The 26,335-nt window shown below is 42.7% G+C and overlaps 1 protein-coding gene across 7 annotated transcripts in view; it reads right to left on the bottom strand.

Moving 5' to 3' along the window:
* The window catches only part of KCNQ2 (potassium voltage-gated channel subfamily Q member 2), a 114,628-nt gene that overhangs the window by 6,475 nt on the left and 81,818 nt on the right, over positions 1 to 26,335 (bottom strand). For 3 of the 7 annotated variants that reach the window (XM_043527180.1, XM_037877100.2, XM_043527181.1), the window contains 4 exons: positions 14,783 to 15,006; positions 13,818 to 13,926; positions 11,153 to 11,284; positions 504 to 627 (listed from right to left, as the gene is read on the bottom strand). In XM_043527180.1, the coding sequence (XP_043383115.1) occupies positions 504 to 627; positions 11,153 to 11,284; positions 13,818 to 13,926; positions 14,783 to 15,006 (589 nt within the window). Of the gene's footprint in view, positions 1 to 503; positions 628 to 7,828; positions 7,937 to 11,152; positions 11,285 to 13,817; positions 13,927 to 14,782; positions 15,007 to 23,345; positions 23,400 to 26,335 lie in introns of all 7 variants that reach the window. The other 4 variants (XM_043527179.1, XM_043527178.1, XM_043527182.1 and 1 more) reach the window with 2 other exon arrangements.

Below are 26,335 nucleotides of genomic sequence, written 5' to 3'. Positions count from 1 at the left end.
CCAGAGGTGCTCAGCACTTCATTGGGTCAGGCCCTTACAGTGTGTGTATGGGGACTTTGAGTGGGCCTTGTGCTCTGGAGTGAATTTCACCTTGAACGAGGCATGGATCCTGTGGCAATAAAAATCACACCAACGGCTTTACTTGAAGTTGTTTAGGTTAGAAAGGGAACATTTCAAAGGCACCTAGGTCACTTTGGAACCAACGTTCTGTTTTCAAAAGGGACTCTGAGACTTAGGCTCCTAAGGACCTATGACTTTCAGTGTGTCTTAGGCACTTAAGGCTTAGATCCTCAAAGGTATTTTGGTGCCTAACTCCCATACCTTTGAGTCGCTGGGCTTTAAGTACCTAAGTCACTTTTATAAATAGGGTTTAAGCTGCCAAGTTATTTAGGCACATTTGAAAATTTTATCCAAATCTTTCCTCTATTCTTAATCTTAACTACTTTTAAAATCTCAACACACAACATGAACTTTTTCCTTATAAGAAACATCTGCCCCCATACCTGCTTTTCAACTTTTCCAAGCCTGCCCATCATGCTTGGGTCTTCTGGAAGCTCCCCCTCTGCTGGCCCTTTGGTTCGATCCTTGTCTGTCATTGATGTCCCTCGTCCAACAATCTGGTCAACTCTACCAGGAACAGAAACAACCCCCCAACCCAGAAAAGGCCGTTGAGTTAGTCAGATACATCAAGGAAACAGGACTCTGCTAGCTGCTGGTTCTTTGTGGACAAAGCAACAACCTCTCTCCCAACTACCCCTCAAAATTACTTACACAAACAGGGAGAGGCAGCTGAGTGTTATCTTCGATGTAAATAAGTCGCTATATTTTCACAGTAGTATTAGCAGAGTTTGAAATCTATCAATACTGTTTCTATAGATATAATCTGGCACGTTATGCTCAGTAAATTTGCCCACTGGGAGGAATTTCACTCTAAGCAAGGTTTCTACCACATTCATTAGCATTGTATTTGTTACCGGTGATAATTTTGCTGTGGATAAAGTTGTGTGCCTACTTGGTCTAGATGAAATTCATGTTTTTCCACATCTTTACAGCCGAATCTTCTGCCTCTCTCCTACATACTCATGTCCATCGAGATAAGAGTCTTTAGTTCAGCACTGGAATGGTTACATCCCTTATTTGTAATCCCTTTTCCCCTAAGAATTTAAGGCTCCACATGGAAGTCAGAGGAGTCCACACAGAACAGGGGTGGCCAACCTGGGGCTCCGGAGCCACATGTGGCTCTCAGATGTTAACATGCGGCTCCTTGTATAAGCACCGACTCCGGGGCTGAAGCTACAGGCGCCAACTTTCCCATGGGCCGGGGGGGTGCTCACTGCTCAACCCCTGGCTCTGCCATGGGCCCTGCCCCCACTCCACCCCTTCCCACCCCCACCCCTGAGCCTGCTGTGCCCTCGCTCCTCTCCCCCCCCACCCAGAGGCTGCTGCACACCACAAAACAGCTGATCGGGAGATGCGGGGAGGGAGGGGGAAGTGCTGATTGGCAGGGCTGCTGGTGGGCAGGAGGCGCTGGGAGGGAGGGGCGGGGGGAGTTGATGGGGGGCTGCTGACGTATTACTGTGGCTCTTTGGCAATGTACATTGGTAAATTCTGGCTCCTTCTCAGGCTCAGGTTGGCCACCTCTGATATAGGAAGTCACAAGCTAATTATGTTTAATGCATCAAACCTAAATTTGCTCTATAGGTAATTAAACACGGGCATCTTCTGATCTAATAAAAACCAATAAGACATCTCTGAGCTGGGACATATTCTTAATCTTAACCCGATTTATAGCTATCTCCCTAAGCATAATCCTCACAAACTTTACTCATGCATAATGTGCCAGAAGTGTAGGTGACAAAAACCAGATTAATTAATCTGGTTGAAACCAAGTTAGTTGTCTTGAGCGGAAATAAAAAATGCTTCTTATGCAATTCTGCAGTGTGGGTAATGGATCCATGCACCAGTATGAGACAAAGAATGGGCTGAACACAGACAGACAAAGGAAGATTAACAAACAAAACACAAGGAAAGGGATGAGACACAAGGCCATTTCCAACAACAGCGCCATCTAGCTGGCTTTGCTTTTGTGTGTGGAGGGGGGCCTAGTTTCTTATACTTTCTTTTTTTTAAACAGAGGGTGAGATCATCCGTTGATATGCCGTAGCACAGCTCCCTGGACTATATTAGAGCGACAGCAGTTTACACACGCTGAGGATCTGGCTCAGGGAGATAGGGCAGATGAGCACATCATAGCTAAGGTAGCAAATATATAATAAGCAAAAATTATTTAATCCAGGTGAACTGACTTAGGTAATACTTTATTTGGGCAGAAATTTTCGGTACTACTACTTCACCTACAAAGTAATGTCTGACCATTTACTTACATGGTGAGTACCATGTGCTATAATTACAAGGGTAAATAACATACATGCCTTATTTCTGCGTCGTATGCAAAGTGCACATTATTTACATTCATGAAGACTACCAAGTGGTCAGCAGAAGCATGTAATTATCTACATGGTAAAATCCTACAAAAATGTTGTAACCTTGTAAGCAAAGAGACGTTTAACAGGAAAACTGGGGCTATCTTGATTTGGAATCAGAGGCCATGGTGTAGTGAAGTCATACTCTGATCTCCTTTCCTGCATATATAAACATGTAGACCCAGTAAAACAATGGTCGGGGCATGTGTTTAACGAAGCCAAAAGTCTAATCAATCCTGATTATTTGAAGAGGCCAAGGAAAGAGGTTGCTTTCTTGTCCTAGTGTAACATCCTGCTGTAGTCATTGTACTGGAAGAGCTTTAGTATTCTATTTGAAACCAAAACCAAAATGTCCTTCAGTAATAATTGCCAACTAAGGAAACAAGAGAGAACAATTTGTAGCATGGAGGAAATTAAGGCAGCCCCACTGGGGTGCCTCAGAGCATGCGCCGACCCTAGAAATACTCTTTTGCTTTTATAACCTTGCTCCAGAATTCACAGATGACAATGTAAGACTCCTATTGACTTGGAGGCAAGTGACTTAGTGATGCAACTATTCAAAGGAGGGAGGGAGCGGAAAGCCTGAGCAATGGGTGCCTTCCTGCAACTTTCTCCAAAACCAGCATTTGCCTACACCAGCTTACAAAAACTGGCTTAACACACAAGCAAATGAATGCACCACTTCCCAGCTGGTGGGCACAACTATTTGTCCTCCCCAGTGGTATTTTTGTATGTGATTGTTTGTGCATACAAGTGAGCCTCAACTTTTTTTTTTTTTTTTTTAAAGTGGCCCTTACAGCTGAACATTGCTGACGAAAGGGAAAAGAGAGAATTATTTTATAGCCCTTGTGTTTCGTTTCCATTTTAGAAACATTGTTTGGCTGCATTTGGTGAATTTGGTTACTAATGGCCGTTAGGGACTTTCAGCGTTGGTTATCAACAGGTATTTTGCAGGCTGGCTGCTGTGCAAATTTCCCAAATACACCTTTGCCTACATGTACATCCTTGGCCTACAGCACCCTTTACTTGTCTAGTCTTAGGCTCTTGTAGGGCACAGATTGTTAACTCTCTCATTGCATGGTGTTTTCACTGGAATGTAACTGAGACTAACCATAGTAATTTCTGTGTAATGCTTTCTCACTCAGATTTCTAGCAATGAAAGTTAGTGTTAGGATAGGATTTCTAAAGGGGCATATAAGGAAATTAGGCAGCCAATTCCCACTGACTTTCAGTGGGAGTTAGTCCCCAGTGCTTAAGGCATTGTTGAAAATCCCTTCACTTGCAGGACCACTAAGCCCCTTTTTCATCATTTTGTACTGTTTTTTTTTTCCAGTTCAACCCCATAGTGTCCATAAAGTTTCAATGATAAACCAGCACACTTGGTCTTCTTTTAAGCATGTGGCCATAAAATGAAATCAAAGGCATCAATTCTTAAAGCCAGCGCTTCAAAGGCAGGTGCCAGAGTTGTGTCCCAAAGCCTTGTGTGCCAAGCTTTTGTGTGCCCCACTTCCAGCAAATGAGCATTTCAGCACCTAAGTCAGGTAAAGATGTACCTAGCAATCCAGCTGTCTGGGCAAATGCTGGGTTTGCAAGCAAAAGGCCTTGTGTGTGTGTGTGTGTGTGTGGGTGTGTGCGTGAACTTAAGGGGGCCCCTTTCCCCCTCTTACATCCCTATGCAGGAATCAGGCACAACTGCATCCCTGTGTTCATGTGAGTGAAGAAAAGGCTCCCTTGCCAGCATCCCTGGGGCACTAGCCACTCCACACAGGGCAAAAAGAGGAGCAAAGCAGGTCAAGAACATGTTACACTTTCCTAAAGGGTGGTGCAGGGTAAGCACTGTCACTGATGCTGGGGGAGAATTGAGGAGGCCTCAGGCCTTCCCTAAGTTGCACATTGTCTGCTGGGAGTCCCCCTGGAGCAGTGTGCCTTTACAATAGCCCCAGGAAAACAGCTTGTGCCATAAAGACACTATCTGGTCCCAAGTGGGTGCACTCACAAATTCCTGGGGATTCGTCTTAGGCATCAGCCTTTGAAAAATCTGTCCCTTGCTTTAGATTTGTGATGAAAGAGGATCAAAAGATAGCTGATGGTATGTGACCTACTATATCACCTACGACGTTTGCCTGGTTCTGCTGCACCTTTAGTTTGAAAAAGCTTTATTGATTATTATTGTATTATTTATTATTAAATTTTAAATAATATCTTTCCTTCTTTTGAATGATACAGAAAAATGTAAAATTCTTGCATCAGCCATGGTGCAGTTTTTCTCATGCTTCATGCTTACAGTTCATGCAAAGAGGTGTGTTGAATGCCACCCTCCGGCCAGAAGCAGACATCAAAGGTCAAACGGCTCAAATGAGGAAAAAATGAAAAGTCTGGAAATATTTATTCAGTTTTTTTTTTTTTTTTTTTTTTACGTAATCCAGGCACAGACACCAAACCCCCTTCATCCATGTCACATGACTGGCTACTTCTCTTCTGATTGGTTAATAGTATTTGTACGAGACATATTTAATCTGATAATACCAACTACTCATGTCTATGCTGCTCAAAAACATAGCTGGGGCTACCTGGATTTTAAAGTGATTGTATCTTGAATCAGCTGAGCATTCGAAATTCATGAGCATACAATATGTGCTATACACTCTAGGCTACATTCTGCCATCAGCTACACATTAGCAGTCCGTGGTCTTCACTGTAAGCTATGTACATGTATCTGAAGGCAGCATGTGACCTTACACACCCTTGGGCTGCCAAATACAATCCAATTGGTTGAGAGGGTTCATGTGACTTCCAGTTGTTTGGCACCAGTGTTCTTCTAGCTCACCAACAGGTGGTTTTTATTTTATTTCATGTTTTTTTTTAATTGTCTGGCCATCGATTGGCTGAAATGAGGACATGTGATGTAAAACAGAAGAAGCTCAATGCAGGGTCGCTCTGCTGTAGTAGCACATTTAGGGCAAAACCACCTCAGAGCTGGGATGATTATCTTATCACCCATTTAGGGCCAAATCTGGGAGCTCTTACTCAGCTATAATGTTGCTGTAGGTTTGCCTGAATAAGAATGTCTGGATTTGGGGCTTGAATCCTGCAGGGTGCTGAAAGCTCTGGCCCCGATCCATCAAAGCACTCAAGCCGGCGCTTAACTTTAAGCATCTGAGCAGTCTCCAGCCACATAAATGGGGCTATTCATGTCAAAGTTAAGCATGTGCTTAAGAGTTATGCTGGATTGGGGGCAGAGTGCTCAGTACCCTTCAGGATTGAACTCTTGGTCCTAGGGTCCATTTTGGGGCTCCTCTGCTGCCTGCACCCTAGTAAACAAAAACAATGGGGAAAATTAAATGAAAATGGGGCAATAAATACAAAATACCCCTAGGAGCCCCAGAGGTTAAAGCCCAATAATACTGCAGGTAAGAATGGGATTATTTTCTGGTGCTAAGGGTCAGGAATTGTTTATATAGCAGGGAAAAAAGTCACCCCAAACAGTGACTTAATTTTAGCTCTGCAGTCAACTGAGGGAGGGTCAAAGTTCCCTGAAAGCTAAAAATGGAAGCAAGTTATAAAAAAAAAATATTTCCCAAGGGGTTATAATAGTGTTATGCATACAAACATGCTGTTTTCGATTGTGGGAGTTATATGCTTCTGAAGGAGCAGTATTAGGCTAATACAAAATAGAATTTTTAACATATGGGAGATAATATTATGCCTTGGGTTGAATGAGTGACCTGGAAAGGATAATATAAATACCCTCAGTTTGGCATTTTGGGCATCCTCTCCCATTGCTGGTCATTTTTTCAATCCGCAAGGTAGTAATTTTAGTGTATAAATCTCCACTCTAGCCAAGATGTTTTGTACATTGTACATAATATGTAGCTACAACAATCTGCCCATTTTTTAAAGTGCATTTCAAACTATTGTTATGGCTGAGGAAACAATTTCATGTTTAAAACCTGTTTTCAGGTCCTGAACTTTCAGAAACAACTGTTACCTTTTGGGTTGAAATTTCTCAAGCTAGACCTAAGTTCAAAGTGGGAGGTTTCTACAAGGTGCAATCCAACTGGGTTTTTTTCCATCTTCGAGTTAACAGGGTGTGAATAAATAGGTTTGAAAAAAATTCACACATGTTTCTCAGGCACAGATAACTCAAAACAGCTTATATAGAAAACTACAGATCTGTCATGAATCCATGTACTTAGTTCTAAGTGAGGGCAAGCATATTTGGAAAAATATTTTGAAGGAATAACATAGTTATGTTTGAAATCAATTTCTACCTGTGCACCTAATATGACTTTCTACCAAATATATACATATTCATTCAGGCGTGATGCTCTAGATAAATGGGGAATATTTTGGTCAAAATGCTTGTCCCCATTTTTGAACCCACTGTTCATCTGTGAGTGTAAAACTGAGTAGTTACTTTGAACGATCTCGTTGGGTTAACTACTCGTGTTTGCACCTGAAACACAGTTGGGCAGTGAAAGCTCACAGACACATAGGCGAGACCTCCCTCCAGCTGATGTGCATATAACTGAGAACACACTGTTGTTTATTTCACTGATAAGACATGCAGGAGTAAAATTTTCAGAATAACTTGGTGCTTCTGAATATTTTACCCAGAGTGAATCCACAGCAATGTCAATGGTAAAATTCCCATTGATTTAAATGAGGCAAGGATTTGACAGAGAATTTATTTCTGCACACAAAATTAAGGATTCTTTTGAACACTCGGCCCAGCGTATGTGACATTTTTAGTGATGCTATACATTTACTCTGGTCAATAGAGTTGGACCATCGGTGAAAATGGTTCTGTGCATTTATTCATTTCCTTCCCTATAAATATGAAACACATTTGATTCGAATGTTGCCCACTGGAAAAAAAACAAGGAATATGTTCATTTCAATGAATATAGGTGGGTAGATGCAAGCATATATTTGCACCTGCTTGTCTACACACACAGAGTGAGAAGTGTAGTTCCATTCTTTAGTTAATCTTACCTCTTCTTCTAGATGAAAATAACAAATCTTGTTGCTCTTGAAGATATTTTTGTAGTCTTTTATATTGGCTGCAATATCATAACAAATGATGATTTTGCCATCCCAAACAACTAGTTGAGGATGACTGAAATATGCTCACAGGAGAAATCAATGCTTGTATAATTTTTTTGCCTTAGACTTGCCTTAGTGTGAAAAGCCATCGCCAAAAGTAAATCCAAGCGATTTTGAGGTATATGTGTTAGCGAGCTGCCTTATTAAGTGATGCATGCCGTCATATACCTGGCATGAAAGGGGTTTGACATTAAGCAAATGAAAAATCCAGAGAAAGCGGCATTTTGGTGAATCCTAACCTAGGAGAGTATTGGGGTGACTCTTTGGAAGAGAGCATGGGTCCTTTGGTTGAATACTTCTTATGCCGGGGAGTTGAAGGGGGCGGGGGACCCACAATCATATCTATCCTGGCAAAGTAAATAAGAAAAAAGACACCAGCAAAATGCATAATGAAGCAACACGTAGAAAGAACTTGATCGGAAAGTTGCAGAAACATAAAGAACAACTAAAAAAATTAAAATTAAAAGACAGAGAGAGAGAGAGAAAATTGGAAAATATATTCCGCTCGAAACAGAATGCAGCATTATATTGCCTGATCGTTCATGGTTAATGCCAAATCTTATCTGGCCAAACATAAGATTCACGGAACTGGGCATCAAAAGAACGTCACTGCTGCTTAAAATGGGAGTCACTCTGCATATAATAGGCAACATACTGTACACACTGGAATATATTTGCATATATGTGGCAATGTCCCATTGGAAATGTCAGATATAAGACAATATATATTCTCATTTCTATTACAATGATAGATAAAACATCCTCAGCAAGGTGTAAATGAGGTACACTGTGGAATTGTACACTCAGTGAATGAAATGCATCCATGGTTGCAAAGATGTTGGAAAGGGATGTGAGCCAGGGACAGAATACCAAAAAGAACCAATTACAGACATGTCACAAGAGCAGTGACAGAGAGTTATGAATGATTAAAGAGAAAAGTGCATGTAAACACCCCCACAAGTTTGCCTGAATAAAGCTTTAACCCAACAAAACACTGGCCACAGAGAGCTAACATTAAAGATTATCACAAATGCTGATCATCACAAACTCTCTCTCTCTCTCTCAGAGAAAGAACGTATTGCCTTGGTCCTTCATTGCTGCAGGGGGTATTACTCTATCATTGCTCTACACCAGCAGCAAATTGCATTGCCCCACTTCCCTCCCCTCTGTACCAGCTCCACTGTGCTGATCAGCATGTTGTGGGGTGCACCCAAGTCTTGTCCTCTTCCCCACCATACCCTGCTCATTCTCCACCAACCTGTTCTGGGGACGGGGGAGTAAGTGAGAGAACAATGTCCTGCGTGCATGAGATGAAGGTCTAGGTAGCCTACCTGGGGCTCTAGGAGATAGTTTTACTCCTTCCTTCCTTCCCAGGATAGAAGGAAGTATAGTCTACGTCACAACCTACCCCAATGATTACTGCATCCCACTGCATTCCACTGCACGGATGGATCCGAGAGGAGCATTTGGCCTTCTCTTTCAGAACAGCCACTCCCGGTTCCACCCAAAAATCAACTAGCCAAATAACTTTCTCTTTGGAACACATAATCTCAGAACAAGAAAAATGCAGGCAGGACTGGAGAACCTTACCGGGGACAAGGTTCAGCTGAAGACCCCAAAAAGTACGGGTACCCATCTAGATCTTCCCTAACCTAGACAGACTACTTTACTGTGCACAGCTCAGCTGGAAATCTCTAAAGGAGAGATTTTACTCAAGTGATTTCATAATCTTACAGCTAAACCTGGGCTTAAGTGCTTTGCTTGACACAGTGGGTTTGTGATAGAAAGCTCAGTCCTGCTCTTTGAACGACTCTCACAATGACATGACAAATCCAGAATTAACTGGGAATATAGGTAACACACAGTATTCTGGAAACACAAGTACTTTTATGGGGAATATGAGGTAACAGACATTGATTTATCTCCAATCGTGGCTCCATCATTTAGATTTTGAAATTAAAGAGCCAAAGACAATGTTCACTGTTTCCTGTCATATGCCTTATCCGTGCAAAGGACCCAATCTAACTCCTTGTGAAGTCAATGGAAAAATTTCCATTGGCTTCAATGGGGCTTGGAGAAAGACCCTTTTAGGCTGGAGAGTCGTGTCCACTTGAGCACCCATTTTGCATCTACAAGTTTGCAGAGGCAAATATTTATATGACATTACTTGGTTGCCTCTGCCTGACACACAGGCACAAGCAGTGAGTTAGGCATATAAGTGACATTCACTTTGACTGAAAGTAATTTAAGGTGCAAAGACATGCCTTGAGTTACATGTATCTACATGTTGTAGGCCGCAAAGGGCAGATTTTCTTAATTGACACGATTGAGGGTTATTTGTCAGGAGAGAGGGTACTGTTCTTACCATCAATGGCTTTTCTCTCATCCACGGCTCATAGGTTTGAATTCAAACTTTTTCTGATGTAAAATAATTTGGGCATTGGAAAGGAGGGGTGGAGTTTAAAGTATCTCTCTCTCTCTCTCTCCCTCCTTTTATACTCTTCCTAATGCTTCCTGTTCCATACTGTTTAAACACAAGGAGCTCGATCCTGTCCTGTGTTAAATCCTCTTTATGCACTCCCTCGCCTATAAAACCAACTCACTACCCACGGACAGTTATACAGCCGATGTAGTTTAGTTCCTGTTCCACTGAGGCTACCCAGCCGGGCTGATAGGTGAAACTCCCATATTTTTAAGATATTCTTCCCCCATTCCCACCCAATCCAAACAGAGGTCAGACTCCTCCCACTTCCTAGGGCAAAAGATGTCAAATATTTACAAAAGTCTCTCATACTGGGGCCATTTTTCTAATAGCTCCTTTATTCTTAACAAGAGGGCCAAAAATGGTACTTTCAAAGTAGCTCCTTTATTTTATTTCGCTGCTGGTAAGGACACCTGATATGCCACCCAGCCCCCGAATGGCGATATCAAATCGTAAGTATCCAACAGCAAAGCACTGAGACATATGTCCCAAAATGTTTCTGAAAGATTTACATACACCCTGCTCTGCTCTTTGATCACATGCTGTGCACCAGGGAGGGAGGCTCTTAACATACTCTCTGTGGGAGGGTGAAATGTGAACAACCAACCTGTGTGTGTGGAGTGGGATGGGGTGGAGGGAAGAGAAGGATCCTTCAGTAAGGATTCTCTGGTGGTGCCATGGCATGGGAGGTAACACGGCTTTATGGGCACAAAGAGATGGAACCGGCTTTGCTTCTGTTTCATAACAGAGCCTGAGGCTGTTTCCGGAGCCTGTCTAGCACCCTTACCCAGAATGCCCAGCTCCCTCCCCTAGACTGGACACTTACTTGCCATTATTCCCAATGGAAATAATGGGCACTGTAAAACGAATCTGCCCTCCAGCCACTCTGTGCCAAAAATTCACCCCTTGTGGCCAACTCACAACCAGGAGTTATTCAGAGATCCATTGTTTTCCATTAGGCTTTTTCTTAGAAAGAAAAATAAGATGTGGGTGTTTAAAAAAAAAGGGACTTTATCTTGACCCTCTCACTCCTACCACCCACCCCTGGGGTGCAATCACAACCAACAGTGGAGTCTCTTGCCTGGACTGGAGATTTTTAATCCGGGAGAGCATATCCAAGTGACCGGCTGAATACTGCTCGATGACATCCATCACATCGTAAGGCCGAAGGCTCTCCTTGAACTTCCGTTTGGAAACAAGAAATTTCATGATGCTAGGGGAGAGAGAAAGGAAAAAATGCGATTCCTCATGCTGGAGCCATGTACTGTAGAGTGATAGGCATGCCCATGCTGCAGAGAGCGACCTGGGAACCAGAGTGGAACAAGACATTTGAAAAGCTAACACCATCTGAGGCTACTTTAGATAAAGCAGAGAGAACCAAGGCTCAAAATGTAGGGCTCCATAAGCTTTCGGGGCTGCTGGTCTCACTAGCCAGCTTGGTGGAAAGTCTTCCAGGTAGGGGAGGAGCCTCAGTAATGCACAGCATCCACAACCCCCAGCTTGCCCCACTGGAGATCTTGGGGGTAGACTGGACCAACCCAGCTGACCAGGGGGTAGGGTTTGAAGGTGCTGATTCAGTGCCTCTCCTAGGTGGCCTTCTGTGGAGTCCCACAGCAATTCAAAGCTGCTCCCCTTGGCAGAAGCCCTGGGGAGGGTAGTGGCAGTCAACAACCCCCCATCCCCCGGCCCAGAGGTGTGCAAACGGCAATCCCCAATGCCTCAAAGCTGTAATTGCTACCTGTGCGTTAAGGCATCTAGGATGGGGAAAGGGCAGCATTTTCTTAGGCCCTTTAACATCCTCCTTGTGCATTTCACACTGATGCCAGCAGGAAGCATAGATCCAGCCAAAAAAAAAGTTAATCATTGGAAAATATTCTCTGGTGGGTGAGTATTTTTTCCTGCTTTGATCCGCATGCTGGGCAGCAACGCATTTACTGAGGGGGCGGAAACGGCATCTATAAATCCCTGCCTCCCCGAGGATTGAAGCACAACTCCCCAACAAAGCAATGGGACCACCCATAATCCAAGCAGTATAGAAGGGCAAAGCCCTTGGTATTTGGATGGTGCATGTTAGGTGGGGGTTCCCATTATCTGAATACTGTCTGGATCTCAGCTAGGAGCCGAATAAAAATAACAGGCCACCCCTTAGCCACAGGACATTCCTCTCCTAACAACGAGCCCTGTGCTTCTCTTTCTCTGCTTCCGTTTAGCCATTTTCTGAGGAAAGACTGATTTTTCAGACCCTCCCAGAAAATTCTTAGGGAAAATGGCTCCTCCTTTAAGACAATGGAGAGGAGTGGGACAGACAGCTACTAGGTTTCTATCAATAAATGGCTGAAAATAATGGAGCAACCTGGGCCTGGGTGGGGTGGGAGTGGCAGGGGCCTCTGGGAAAGGAAGGGAATGGCTATCCCCTGCTGACCAGGATTGCTTTCCTCAGCCTCTGATGGAAGCCTCCCATAATGACATGATACAGTGACATGATACAGTGACAAAGGGTGCCAGGACATGAGCTCCAGTGGTTCCCCGTGGCTCAGAAAAAACTTCCTGAGCTGGAGGGCATGTATTATACTGGGTGATCTTGTCTGAGTGTGCATGCACACCCCACTGATCTCTAGGTGCCAGAAGACTAGAGGCTATACATCTTAATATTGTTAATACTACAGCTAATAGAGATGATCATTTAGGGCGAGTCAGAGGAGTCCATGGTTTTGACGCCCAGGGGCCTGCATCCCCTCCCCAGATCGGCATGTGTGTGTTGTAGATGATGACGTATGTCTATATCTGTGCACCTATGGATTTGTTACAGTGGCCCATTTGCAATATGGTGGGTGAATTCCAATGTTTTCACTTCTTTAGCCTTGCCACTCTTGAGATGCCCCCAAGGCGCTTGTCTAAAGCTACTCCCACAGGCCTTCCAACAGGAGGAGGCTGGGTCTAAGAATAAGACCTGGATCCTCTAGGTGGCAATTCTATTTGCTAGGGCTTAGGTCACTGGACAGGCATCTTGACTGAACAACACAGGAGAGGAGTGGAGATGAACACCGGTTCTAGCACCCATGCCCCAAACACTAAGTTTGGCTCTGGATCCAGAGCTGCATCTGAATCCTCCAGCTCTGAACAGAGCAGGAATACCAGTGCTAGACACTGCCAGATTTTTGGGGCGTTCAGTCTTGGATCCAAATCCAAAGTGTGTGGCTTGTAGAGAAGGGCAGGCCAGCTGGACCCACCAATGTGAGTGGGGAAGAAGTGGGGATTTAGGTAGGGATTTTGTGTCAATACTTCTGGCAGCAAAAAAAAGGACATCCTAGCCCCAGTATCCTTCGGGTCCGTCAACCTTGTGTGTCTTCTCTCCATCTGGTTTTGTAAATGTCAGCATTTAACCACGAAGTGAGTGATATGGTTTGGATGTATGCATCCGATGAAGTGAGCTGTAGCTCACGAAAGCTTATGCTCAAATAAATTGGTTAGTCTCTAAGGTGCCACAAGTACTCCTTTACTTTTAGAGCGTTTTCCCATTTCTCCCTTTACTCCTCCTCCAAGCAAAAACTGTTTTTCCCCGCTTAGCTTTATACAAAGAAAAACAGAGCACCTGGGGGGGATCCAGCCAGCAGCGATGGGATATGTGCGTTATTCAATGCTGCTTAGTTTACAAATACCCTTATTATTTATTTTCCTTTAACGTTTCACCATGTAAGGAGGTCTCTCCATCTTCCTTCATCCCCCTCCTCCTTTTCCTTTCTTACCACACTGCCCTGATGCTGACTTTAAGTCCTGGCGTTAAATCTTCCGTCACAAACTCGCAGTTGCAGCTTTTGTTATCATCCGGAATGTCTTCTCCAGGGAGACTTGCTTCTGGGTTTAAAAAAAAGAAAGAAAAAGAGAATTCACAGCTAATTAGAGAGTCATTGCAGCAGGAGGAATGGGAGCGTCAGACTCCCAGAAGAGAGCACATGGAAGACATAAATGGCATGTTACCTTTGCATCTTAACAAAAGCTTTCTCTCCCTCTGAGCTAGGCTAAGATGACATCTGATACCACTAGTTTTAGTCCCTATCTGTCTTTAAGGGCATCATATAACTGAATGAAGCTCTCATCTTTCTGCTCCCACCCCAGCATCCTCATGTAAATAAAACCACACCTGATGTGCTAATAAGGGAGAGAATGAAACAGTTCAATAAGTTAGACGGTTCAAATCCCCTTCACCTCCTCCAAACCAGCTGGGCCAGGAAGGATCCTGTTTAAATGAACTGCCTATTATTAAAATCTTTAAGGCATAGAATGAGTAAGAATCACTGGGTATAGATTCTCCAACTTCCCCTGCTACTGGGTAATCGATATCTGATCCCCTTTGTGGTGGCACATAGATGGTTGGAGACAAAGAGATATGCACAGAATATCCAAAGACAATTCTTGATCAAATTAGTCTGAGAAGCCTAAATATGTAAATCAGAAGGTAAATAATTTAAGGATCAAACCCCCAATATTTCCTATGTGAAGCTGATTGCCTTATACTGTACCAAGCAATGGAGATGTCCTTACTGACTATCTGCAGGATTCACTCCTGCAAGCAAAATTCCTGTTGTGATAGCACCATGCAGCTCTTCCATCCAAGCGCTGACCTGGCCTGACCCCACTTAGCTTGGGAGGAAACCAACAGGATGGCAGTCCATGGTGACAAGGCAAAATGGCTGCCCTCAGAAGCTCTCACCTTCAGAGTTCTGTCGAGACGCAGCTCCCTTGATCCGGAATGCCTGCCGGGCTCGGCTCCGGTCTCCAAAGCTCCAGCTTTTGGGCACCTTGCTCGGGCTATCTTCAATGCTCTGATCAGCGCTGGGGGATCTCCGGAGGCTCTGAGCCTGTGGAGAGCTTTTCCCTTTAGTTCCAGAACCTCGGGGACTGGAGAAGACACGGTCTTTCAAGCTGACCTTCTGACTATTCATGGAAACAAATTGAAACAAAGACAAAAAGGAGACAGCAGGGGGAGTCACTCTGGAAACCGAACGTCCCTTCCCCTTCAGTCCTTAGAAAGCCACGGCATTACAAAGCAGCAGTGAGATGTGTCCAGTTTTCATTTTTTTAGAGCATTTCAGAATGGTTTCCATCATCATGAATGAAATGTGAGGGGTCGTTAATTGGGAAAAAATAATGGAAGTTTAAACAGAAACCCCTCCTATTATTAGAGGGCTTGCTGAACAGAATGGCATGAAACAATGATGCTGATGATTCCTTAAATAATTTATTGGTTCCTATCAAGAGTTATGATGCTTTTTTTCCACAGTTTCCCTCAAAAATCCTTTTTCAATAAGAAAATATTAACAAAAGTTTACCAAAAATATTTCAAAGTAAAATTAAAAAGCTATTTACGTCTTTTCAGGCCAGTCACTTGTCCCTTTTCCCCTACCGCTCCCACCATCTTTCTACCGACTGAAAAAGTTCTCAACCCATTTTCTATCTTCAGGTTAAAATAAAAATCTTTTTTCTATATGTGTAATGAATGTTAACTACACAGTTGTGAATTAAAATCCTAATAAGGATTTGAGGTTAAAAAGCGCTTGCATATTTACTAGAGCTGCTCAAATATTTGCAGCAAAATTGGAACACTTCAAAATCTGAGACGTTTGCATTTAATTGCAATTTCTTTTAAATGATCCAATTTTATTGCAAAATATTCTGTTTTTTGCTTGAAAACCATCCTGTTTTTGAAGTAAAGATGATTCCCATTGATAAACAGTCTTATTGTGGAGCCAAACCTCTCTACTTTCAAATTTCTGAATTCTGAAATTTCAAATGAAGATGATGAATTTTCACATGAAACTTGCAAAAAATGATTTTGTGAAACTTTATGAAAGGGGCAAAAATTGATAATTGCAACATTCCCAAGAACAAAATTGAAAATATTTTTAGTTTTGCATAGACCTAATATTTACCAAATATGAACTGATTATTAACAGAAGATATTTATTGAGAATAGATAACTACTACAAGCACTTCCTCGTTTATCCAATATTTTATATGAATGTAAATAAGTAAAGCTCAGATGTAATTTTGAAGTGGTTTCTACCACAATAACAGTTAACATTCTGCATTGGAACAGCTTACAAATTCAGCAACATGCACATGAACTGACTGAATCAAGTAGCTGATTATGCTTAGGAAAGTGAATCAGAGAGAAGGGTATTGTGGGAACCTATCCTATCTGAATGACTTCTAGGTCAAACTTGCTTAGTTAAAGTAGCAAAGATTTATTTTTTTTAGCTGTCAGTGCCGCCACCTCAGATCTAAAAATTAAGCTGCCTCTTATTTCATCATTCATAATAAAGATTCTGCAGTTACAATATAGCTATGGATATGCGAGACAGCTTTATCGGCTGCGCTGCGCTACGCTGCCAGGAGTGAGCATTTGGTTTTGTCATTAAAGGAACCAGACACGCGGGGGGCTGATCCCTTGTGCTATTTTTATACAGTCGCTTTATATTGTGAAACCTCATTGTACAGACGGATCCAAATGCTTAACTACAACTCTAATTCTAAGAGCAAAACACAAGTGCCATAAATTAGAAGCACAGATAAGGCTACTTTTTAAAGCTGGTCCTAAATGAAGGGTGTTCTTGGAGCCTATTCATTTGGAAGGCTCATTTGTGTTGCATGTACAGTTCGAATTTCTTTATTCTACAAGGTCTGTTGAAATGTTTTATCTGACGAAGTCTGCCGAAAGCTAAAATCCAGACTTCAACCCTATCTCTTAGCGCTTCATCCTGAGAGGTGCTGCTGCATGCCCGAATTAGTTTGCTTGAGAATTGTGCATGCTCAGCATGTAAAGATTGTTTATCCATAAGAACAGCAATACTGGGTCAGATCAAAGGCCCATCCAGCCCAGTATCCTGTCTTCCAACAGTGGCCAATGCCAGGTGCCCCAAAGGGAATGAACAGAACAGGGAATCATCAAGTGATCCGTCCTCTGTCGCCCGTTCCCAGCTTCTGGCAAACAGAGGCTAGGGACCCCATCCCTGACCATCCTGGCTAATAGCCATTGATGGACCTATCCTCCATGAACTTATCCAGTTCTTTTTTGAACCCTGTTATAGCCTTGGCCAGGGGTCGGCAACCTTTGGCACCTGGCCCATCAGGGTAAAGCTGCTGGCAGGCCGGGCCAGTTTGTTTATCTGGAGCGTCCGCAGGCACGGAGCCCCGCAGCTCCCACTGGCCGCGGATCGCCGTTCCCGGCCAATGGGAGCTGCAGGAAGCAATGTGGGCCAAGGGACGTGCTAGCCACTGCTTCCCACAGCTCCCATTGGCCGGGAACGGCGAACCACAGCCAGTGTGAGCTGCGGGGCTCCGTGCCTGCGGACGCTCCAGATAAACAAACTGGCCTGGCCTGCCAGAGGCTTTACCCTGATGGGCCGAGTGCCAAAGGTTGCCGACCCCTGGTCTTGGCCTTCACAACATCCTCTGGTAAGGAGTTCCACAGGTTGACTGCACTTTGTGTGAAAAAATACTTCCTTTTGTTTGTTTTAAACCTGCTGCCTATTAATTTCATTTGGTGACCCCTAGTTCTGGTGTTATGAGAAGGAGTAAATAACACTTCCTTATTTACTTTCTCCACACCATGGAAAATCACCAGTCATGATTTGATAGACCTCAATCATATCGCCCCTTAGTTGCCTCTTTTCCAAGCTGAAAAGTCCCAGTCTTATTAATCTCTCCTCATATGGAAGCTCTTCCATACCCCTATAATTTTTGTTGCCCTTTTCTGAACCTTTTCCAATTCCAAGATATCTTTTTTGAGATGGGGCAACCACATCTGCATACAGTATTCAAGATGTGGGCATACCATAGATTTATAGAGAGGCAACAGAATATTTTCTGTCTTATTATCTATCCCTTTCTTAATGATTCCCAACATTCTGTTTGATTTTTTGATTGCCACTGCAAATTGAGTGGATGTTTTCAGAGAACTATCCACAATGACTCCAAGATCTCTTTTTTGAATGGTAACAGCTAATTTAGACCCCATCATTTGACATGTTTCCCAATGTGCATTACTTTGCATTTATCAACACTGAATTTCATCTGCCATTTTATTGCCCAGTTGCCCTGTTTTGAGAGAGTCTTTTGTAGCTCTTCGCAGCCTGCCTGGGACTTAATTATCCATCACTGAATAAAACTGGGCCCTTATTCTGGTGGCTCCAATCCCATTTCCCAAGTAAATATGTTGCAAAAGTTTCCATGAACTAAGGATGGCAAATCAAAAAGCACTGAATTTCCTACAGATCATGAGAGAGAGGAATTTCATATTAGGACATCACAAGGTGAAATATTTTACTCATTAAAAATATCACTCATGAATCTGAGGAACATTTAAAATCCATTCAGGTCTGATCCCTGAGTACTCAAACTCTCGACATTTGGAATGCCTCCAACATTCCTTTGTATTAAACAAACAAACATTAACAATAAAGACAACATTGGTAATCCATTAGGGTTTTCCTTCTGCCATGCAATTTTTTCAGTGTAAAAGCTGACTACAATCCGCATGCAGACACAGGCCCTGCAGTGGAAAATGCAGGTGAGAGGCGGCCGGAGCTGGGGAGGGAAGAATGCAAAAGAAAAGCAAATGCTTTCAGCAAATCTAAGATCATGTCCTCATCCAACCAGAACATCATGCAAGGAGAAGTGCAGTGTGTCAGAGAAGTGATACTTAGATGCCAACCACACAGACGGTAGATGGACATTATTTGGTTGTACAGTATGTGCGCTGAGTGGAAGGGGGAAGGGAATGGTTATCCTGACACACACAACTGCAAGAAAGGAGGCTTGTAACTGTGACTCTTGCATGAACTGAGGGAGAATGGGACATTCATTCTGCCTGTTCTAAGGGCAAGGGAGGAGAAAGCGAATCACAAGGTTTTGTAACCTGTACCAAAATCTATGGGAAATAATAATAGAATCAGATGGTCTGGCTGGTTCCTGTATCAAAATGAGGTAGCTACTCTTGGTTAATATTTGTTTCAAACCCATTTTTTTATTATTATTAAAAAAAGAACCCTACGGCATTACTGCACAGACTTAAATGAGAATTTGCTCAGCGTTTAACCTGAACCCAGTGAAGGGTGGAAACGTATAATTTACCTTTTCTCTGTTACTGAAATGTGCTTTTACTTTCTAACGCAGGTCCCTAGCAAATATCTACGCCGATAAATGAAAGTCCATACTTGACTAGCGCACTTAGGGGCCCAATCCAAATTCCAGTGAAGTTAATGGAAAGACTCCCACCGACTTCGTTGGGCTTTGGATCGGGACCATCTGGCATGTGATGATTACAGCAGTCACCAGAAAAGTGGTTAAGAACTAACCCTCTGTGTACATACACAACACAGACACACAATGTGTTTACGGATATTGATGGTTTAACTTCTTGTTGGAAATCTCCTGGGTTTTGTGGGTTCGTTTCATAGCCTGAGCAATTTCCTGATGTTCTGTTTTTGCATTCCCTTACTCTTTGAGGATTTCCTGCATTCACAGTAATTCTGGATTAATAAAAATGACTACCTACAGTTTTTGTCATGTATTTGAAATTACACTCTTCCAGCTGCTTCACTTTCTCCTTTTGCCTGCATATAGCAAAATACTAGCCAGACTGATCAATACCATCCAGTATGCAGTGTTGTTGTAGCCATGTTGGTCCCAGGATATTAGGGAGACAGGATGGGTGAGGTGGTATCTTTGACCAACTTCTGTTTGGTGAGAGAGACACAGAAGTTGGTCCAATAAAAAATCGCTCGCCCGTCTTCTCTCTCCAGTACCATCCTGGACTAAATAGTCATTTATACGTGAACTCAGCTGGCAATAATATATGTTTTACTGAACAGTATATCCAGGAGAGGGAGAGAGAGAGAGAGAGGAAGATTATGTTCTGTTGGAAATGGGGCCGTTGTTCAAACCACAGTGTGTGCCGAGTTCATGGCCTGTCAGAACACTTCGTTAAAGACAGGCAGAACTGCTGAGACTGAAATAATAGCCATTGTTGACCACTAGGTTTCTGGTGTGAATAACGGGTAGAAGCCAACTGCTGACAAGATCAAGGAAAGAAAATGTGGGTACACAATGCTTGCCGTGGCTGACTTAGAATTCAAAAGAGGACAAAAATTCATGCCTGGTGTATCTCCACTGGCTTCCACAGAGTTAGAGCAGGGGTGAATATAGCCCATGGAACAGAGGAGAAAGCAGGGCTCACCGGGTAAAAATTCCAAGTAGAATGTGGTGGGAAACCATCATTTCCCCTGCTATAACCTGAGTGCGCCGGAGTGCTCGTACTGGGGTGACTATCTTCCTACCTTCTGCGCTGAGTTTGAAATAATGGAAAATGCTCAAGCTGCATTGGTGCCCGAGGCCCAAATATTGGAAGGTATTTGGGCATTGCTGCGCTCAGTGCCAGAAGGCCTCACTGATTTAGGAGCCTAGATCTAATTTCCAAAAGGGATTTAGGCACTTAGGAGCTAAAATCCCACTGAGAGTTACTACAATGCTACCTAAGCCCTTGAGACCGGACTGAGCAGGGAAGCCAGGAAAGAAACACCTCAGAAATGCATCTGGCTCCTGTAGTGAAGCAGGAAACCTATTTCACCCTGTGCTTAGGTATTTTTAAATTACTGCTGACTTTTTGCGCTGTTCTCCACCTCGGCTGTTTCTAGCACAAAGCTTTTGTCCCCTGTGTTTTTTCAGCGGATAGAACTAGTATTATGGGAGAACATTCTAGAACGCACTATGGCATGACTGAGAATCTTCTAGAAAGTCCTGACACCATCTGCTCTTTGCCAATTAAGCCAGCTTTGTGCCTGTTTTGCATTGCTGGAACAGTGCTAAGCCTGCAGAGCACATCAGCAAATCTCACCTATTCTTTACTCAACCAGAATCACCTAAACTACTGTATAGAAACATCCTACATTCCACTTCAGGCATCCCACCATCCCCATTCCTGACCCCATGCTACCCCACTGTTCTGCAAACACCCCTTGTCCACACATCATTTCCTCCTATGATTGGTAAGAACATCTTTCTTGCTCCTCTCTGTCTGGGTAGACTCCAAATACGTCTTCTCCTTCTACAAAACAAAATATGGCATCAATGATTGATGCAAATAATAAAAGAGATCTAGCTATACCAAAGACCAAGATTCCTTTATGGCTCTAAGTCCCCAGTGCTTAGAGACTCCCTCTTGAGATCTTGTATAGATTTGGAAGGATCCTTAGTTAATGAATTGGTTTCTTTCCTCCTCCAGCAGAAGTCAAGAAGGGGGAAATAAAAGAAAAAGCCGAGTGGGAAGGAAGGAGTTAGATTTCTTCTAAAGAAAGCAAGGGTGAACAGTGATTTATACTGCCTTTGCATATAAGAAAGTATCCATCCCTAGGAAGTAATACAAATTCACTTGGCCACTGACACCAATGTCAGAAGACAAACAAGTGAAGATCAGAGCTTCCAGTTTTCCAGGAGGTCTACTGTGTAATGACAAGCAAGAAATAAGTGTTATTAATGTCATCCATAAGTGCCAAAAAGAGCCGTAAAATTAAAGAGCTGGCACCATCAATGTGCAGGAGGGAGGAGCCTTCACCAGCTAGAAGCATACATCTCCAAGGATAGAAAAGTCTGCACTGGTAGATGGGAACATGGAAGGCAAGATAAGATAAAATTTAAATGTTCTGAATGAAAAAATATAGTAATGACAGCTCTAATTTGAAGCAGACTTTTTGTGAGCTATGTAAGTAATCTCTATGTAACTAACCATGCGCCAATGATATTGAAGTCAGATGTTCCTAATATAAACTCCAAGGGGGCCATAGCACAGTCAGAACATACAACGGGAGACCATATGAAGATTCTGGCTATTAGTTAAGCTACAGAAGAATCTCACTATGGAGAATTGGTTACTGTGAACCTTCCTCTTTGTCACCCATTAAGACATGGGATTTACCTCTGATTCTGAACTTCTGGTATATAAAAATATTCCAAGATAAACTAGAAGCTATCCATTCATGGCAGGTATATATATTTATATATATTAAAAAAAAACAATAGCAATCAAGGAAAAAAATACACAGGGTGGAATAATTCATTGAGAAAACCAGAGAGATTTCTTTAAAACTCTACTTTAGCTGCTTTCTAACAAAGAGACAAAGACTCGTGATCTTGAGGATTAAAATGGATTCCAAAAAGAGCATGCATAAATCCCATGTCACAATCATGCTGCATCACTCAGCTCCCTGCTGCCCCTGTGCTTGTGATCCTGCACTCAATGCAAGAAATAAATGGGAATTCACTGTCACCATTCCAAGCATGCAAATGCTGGGGATTAATTATTCAACCACAAGGCGCTTGTTGGCTGCCTGTAAATTCAGTGCTGGGGAGGGGAGCAGTTGAATCTAATGTGAGCAGGAGAATAACGGACATATTTATATGTCAAGAAAAGAAAAAGGACACTGGAGATTCCTTATGATCCTCAGACAAGTGTGTCAAGGAACACAAGTTTGGGAGAAGTCTTTGAAGATGGTTAGCGGTCATGTTGTCAACTTGATAAAAGACACTGTATCAGACTCTAAAGTCTATCTATTTATTCCCCACTCGACCTATATGCAGGATCACTTTTAATGCAAATAGGAGATATGCCCACAATAGGAGAGACAATATATCCCCTATGTCGATTACAGTAGGTTGAAGATTAGTCCTTGTCTAGCTGCGTAGTAGAGGTGCTAGATAGGCAAGCCATTCTTCCAAATGCCACAAGATTAGGAAAGGCCCATTCATAGGTATTCAGAGAGCCAAAGGAACAATGTTTAGCGGAGGTGGAGAGCTGGTGATTTTTCTGTTACTAAATTTGTATTGCTTTATAATATACAATTAACTGTGCAAGGGTTCCCTGTAGCGTAGGGTGGGGTAGAGAGATGATGAATGGTTTTTTTTTCAATGTTCTATTTTCCATCATTGTTTAAGCTCAGTTCTTGGCCTCCTTCATTGCTACCAGTCTCTGGCTTGCTAGCCCATATCCAGTGTCAGCATTACACATTTCCCCAGCTTCTTTTGATTCTTGTGTGCTGCATTATTGGAAAACGAGAGAGCCTCTGATTTCAGAGAAGGACATGGGGAGGCTCTTAAATTTGTTTTACTCATCTAGTACCTCTATTAAGCAGGGAAGTGATCAGAACGGGTGGTAGCAGGGTAGAGAGAGAATGAGCCGTGCAGCTTTAGATTAGTTCCGTGCGACGCATTTCCCGTGGTACCTAGAGTTTCCTGAGCAGCATCCACATAGTGACTCTCTGCATGGTTTGCTTTTACTGGAAATGAGGGGAGAGTAAAGATTAGACCCGGAAGCAAATGCCAAACAGGAAACTTTGATGATCGTTTCTAGGTTTAAAAGACAGGCTTTTTTGATGGCTGCGTTTGTGATGGGATATTAACATTTGACCATTTAAGAAAAAAACAGGGTTTTATTTGTTGCAGTGAGATTCATGAACGGAATTGCTCTGTAGTAACTTAGGAATGACCCGCTATTAGGAATGACCCCTTCTGCACTCAGTTGGTTGCATTACTTCACCAACTGTTGACTTTACTAACAAAATGAGTCCACCAGGTAGATCCTACCACCTGCTTGGAAAAAAAGTAGTCCCTCCTTAATTTCTTGTAAATAAATTTAATCGCTGATTTTTCAGTTCCCCGAGCATGTGGAGCCCACGTTAATGTCCTAGGATAAAAACAGTTTCCTCCAAAGCCATTCAAAGGGTTTATTTCTCTTCTTTCGAGTATTTTGTTATTAATGATTTGTTCCTTCTCTGCTTGCCACAGTGCTATGTGAAATTAGGTGTTAAAAACCCAAATCAATGGAACGTGGCAAATCCCCCCGTGCTAAGAACTTGGCATTTCAAAATTCACAAAATCCATTTTTTGTAACGCTTGCAAATCAGGATCTAAAAAAGTGTGCATGGGGGGGAGGCAGTTATGGACTTGTTAATGAATCTATAAAGTTCCCATGAATCTGACCCGAGTCACCCTCTTTTCTGTGCTCAGGGACTCGCATACTATTAGCCATTCACCAAGACAGGGTTCCCCTGACACAAAGCTGCCTTCTCTTCGCAAAAAGGTTATGGGATAGCCCACTGACATAACCTGAAAATGCTTCAGACAGCTGTGCTCAAGTATTACTAGACGACTTTGCAATTATATTTAAATTTCAGAAGCGGGGGAACCCTATTTGGCTTTCCCCACGTTTTCTTAAATTTGAACTTGGCAACCTGAAGGGCTCGTGTTTAGTAACAGAAGGAATATGTAAAATTCTTTCTGCTCTGTAGCAGCCAGTGCAAGTTCAAATGGAATCCACCCTCTCTTTCTTTAGGACTCCGAAGGCCTCTGCAACAAGTTTAGTGCAGACAGAGCCTGCACCCACATAGAGCCCAAGTGACAGGTTAGCGGCCTGGATAGCAATACTGCTGGGCTCTATAGATAACATCGTAGACAGAGAATATTCAGCATGCACAGATTTGGAGAGACACATTGGTTACTTGGTTTCTTAATCTCCTTTTCAGTCTCTAAAGAAAGTAGCAGTCCCTTCTTTTCAAATAATCAGTCCCCATTATGGCAACTGATTATTCCCAGATTACACACAGTCACAGCATGAATATCTGACACCATTTTAATAACAGTATCATTTTAATAATAATATAATATAGAGAGATATATACACACATATATTTTTTAAAATAAATATATTCCAGTGGGACCCAATCCTGCACCCATTTAAGTTAATGGTAAAACTCCCTCTGATTTCAATGGAAGTGGGATGGGGAACCACAATCTACAACTTGAAGATGACCTTTTAAACTGGTTGCTAGGCTTATTTACACAATCTCAGGTGACCCTAACTCATGCTGGAGCATGTAATCTGCTTCTTCTAACTCTACAGTTCCCTAGAATTCTCCTGTTTCTTTGCACTCTGATTTTTTTTTTCATTTTGCCTGATCCTGTCCTGAAAAATACAAAAGGAAGGGCACAAATCTCATCACAGATGCCTACAGATGTTCAACAAACCATTTTTAAAGAACATCGGACATATATTTCACATAGAAATCTCCGCAGACCTAGCTAAGCCATACATGTGCCCCTTAATACTTTGGTCAGAAGACAAAATAAGCAGAGACAACCTGCCACACTGAATTTTCAGTCTGATTAGTACGTGAATAATCACATCCCATTACCCTATCTGAATAGTAAGCCTTGCTTAGTAGGAGTAGTGAGAAAAGTCACACCCCCTCCCTTCTGCTTCCCCTGAGGCTAACAGACAGGGCAGCCAGCCGGCCATACTTTCATCTCCACCTTGAGAGAGACACAAGAGAAGTGTGTTCTTTTATTAGAGGGAGTGATCATAGCTAGCTGCACTGTATAGGTCAGCCATCAGGACGTGAAGAGTTCTGCTCCCCCACCCCTGTCATAAGCCGATTGCGATGCAGATGGACAGACAGCACCCAAAGCACTTTGCAACAGAGCAGACTTTATGAGGAGTTAAAAAAAATGTAGCCAAATACCAACATGGTTTGTGTCCATCACAACCTGCACTGCGGGTCACAGAGAAATGAGCTTATGGTTCTTAACAGCTGATCAGCGTACAACTTCACAGTGCTTGGTAACGGGATGAATGCAGACAAGTTTGAGCGTAAAACATAACAGAAAAATGGCAAAGACGAAACCCATCTCCAAGCTGCGATGCCTAATTCAAATCCAAGGCAAAATAAACTACCTCCCTTGGTAATTAAAAAAAAATACTAAAGTGTTATACGGTAATAGGGTAACCCCAAATTGGGTAACTGCATTATGTGTAAAGGGGCATTGACTGTCAGTTCTGTACAGCCCCGAGCATACTGGGCTCTGATGCATGATTGGAGCCCCTATACCAAAATACAAATAATAAATAAATTAATAGTTGAATCCCTGTGGGTTTAAGGGCACTGCATGTGAAATTAGGGACATGGTCTTCCAGAGTATACTCTGGCTTCTATGAGACCTTCCAGTGCTACTCAATGTAAGCGTATTGGGGTCTGTTCCTAAAGGGTCCAGACATCTATTTGAGTAGAAAGAATTTCTTTATGGGCACTGAGAATGTTGGCAATCTCAACCCTCACACGGGAAGATGTGCTGATCTTTGTAAAATGCCTTCATCAGTTCTGCAGCAGTGTCAGAATAATGGGGTGGAAGGAAGGATTATTGCGCTAGCAAAATATTG

The sequence above is a fragment of the Chelonia mydas genome, chromosome 13 (genome assembly GCF_015237465.2).
Source record: "Chelonia mydas isolate rCheMyd1 chromosome 13, rCheMyd1.pri.v2, whole genome shotgun sequence".
NCBI classification, from domain to species: domain Eukaryota; kingdom Metazoa; phylum Chordata; order Testudines; family Cheloniidae; genus Chelonia; species Chelonia mydas.
Note: the sequence above shows the minus strand (reverse complement) of the source record. Positions and strands in the feature narration are given on the sequence as shown.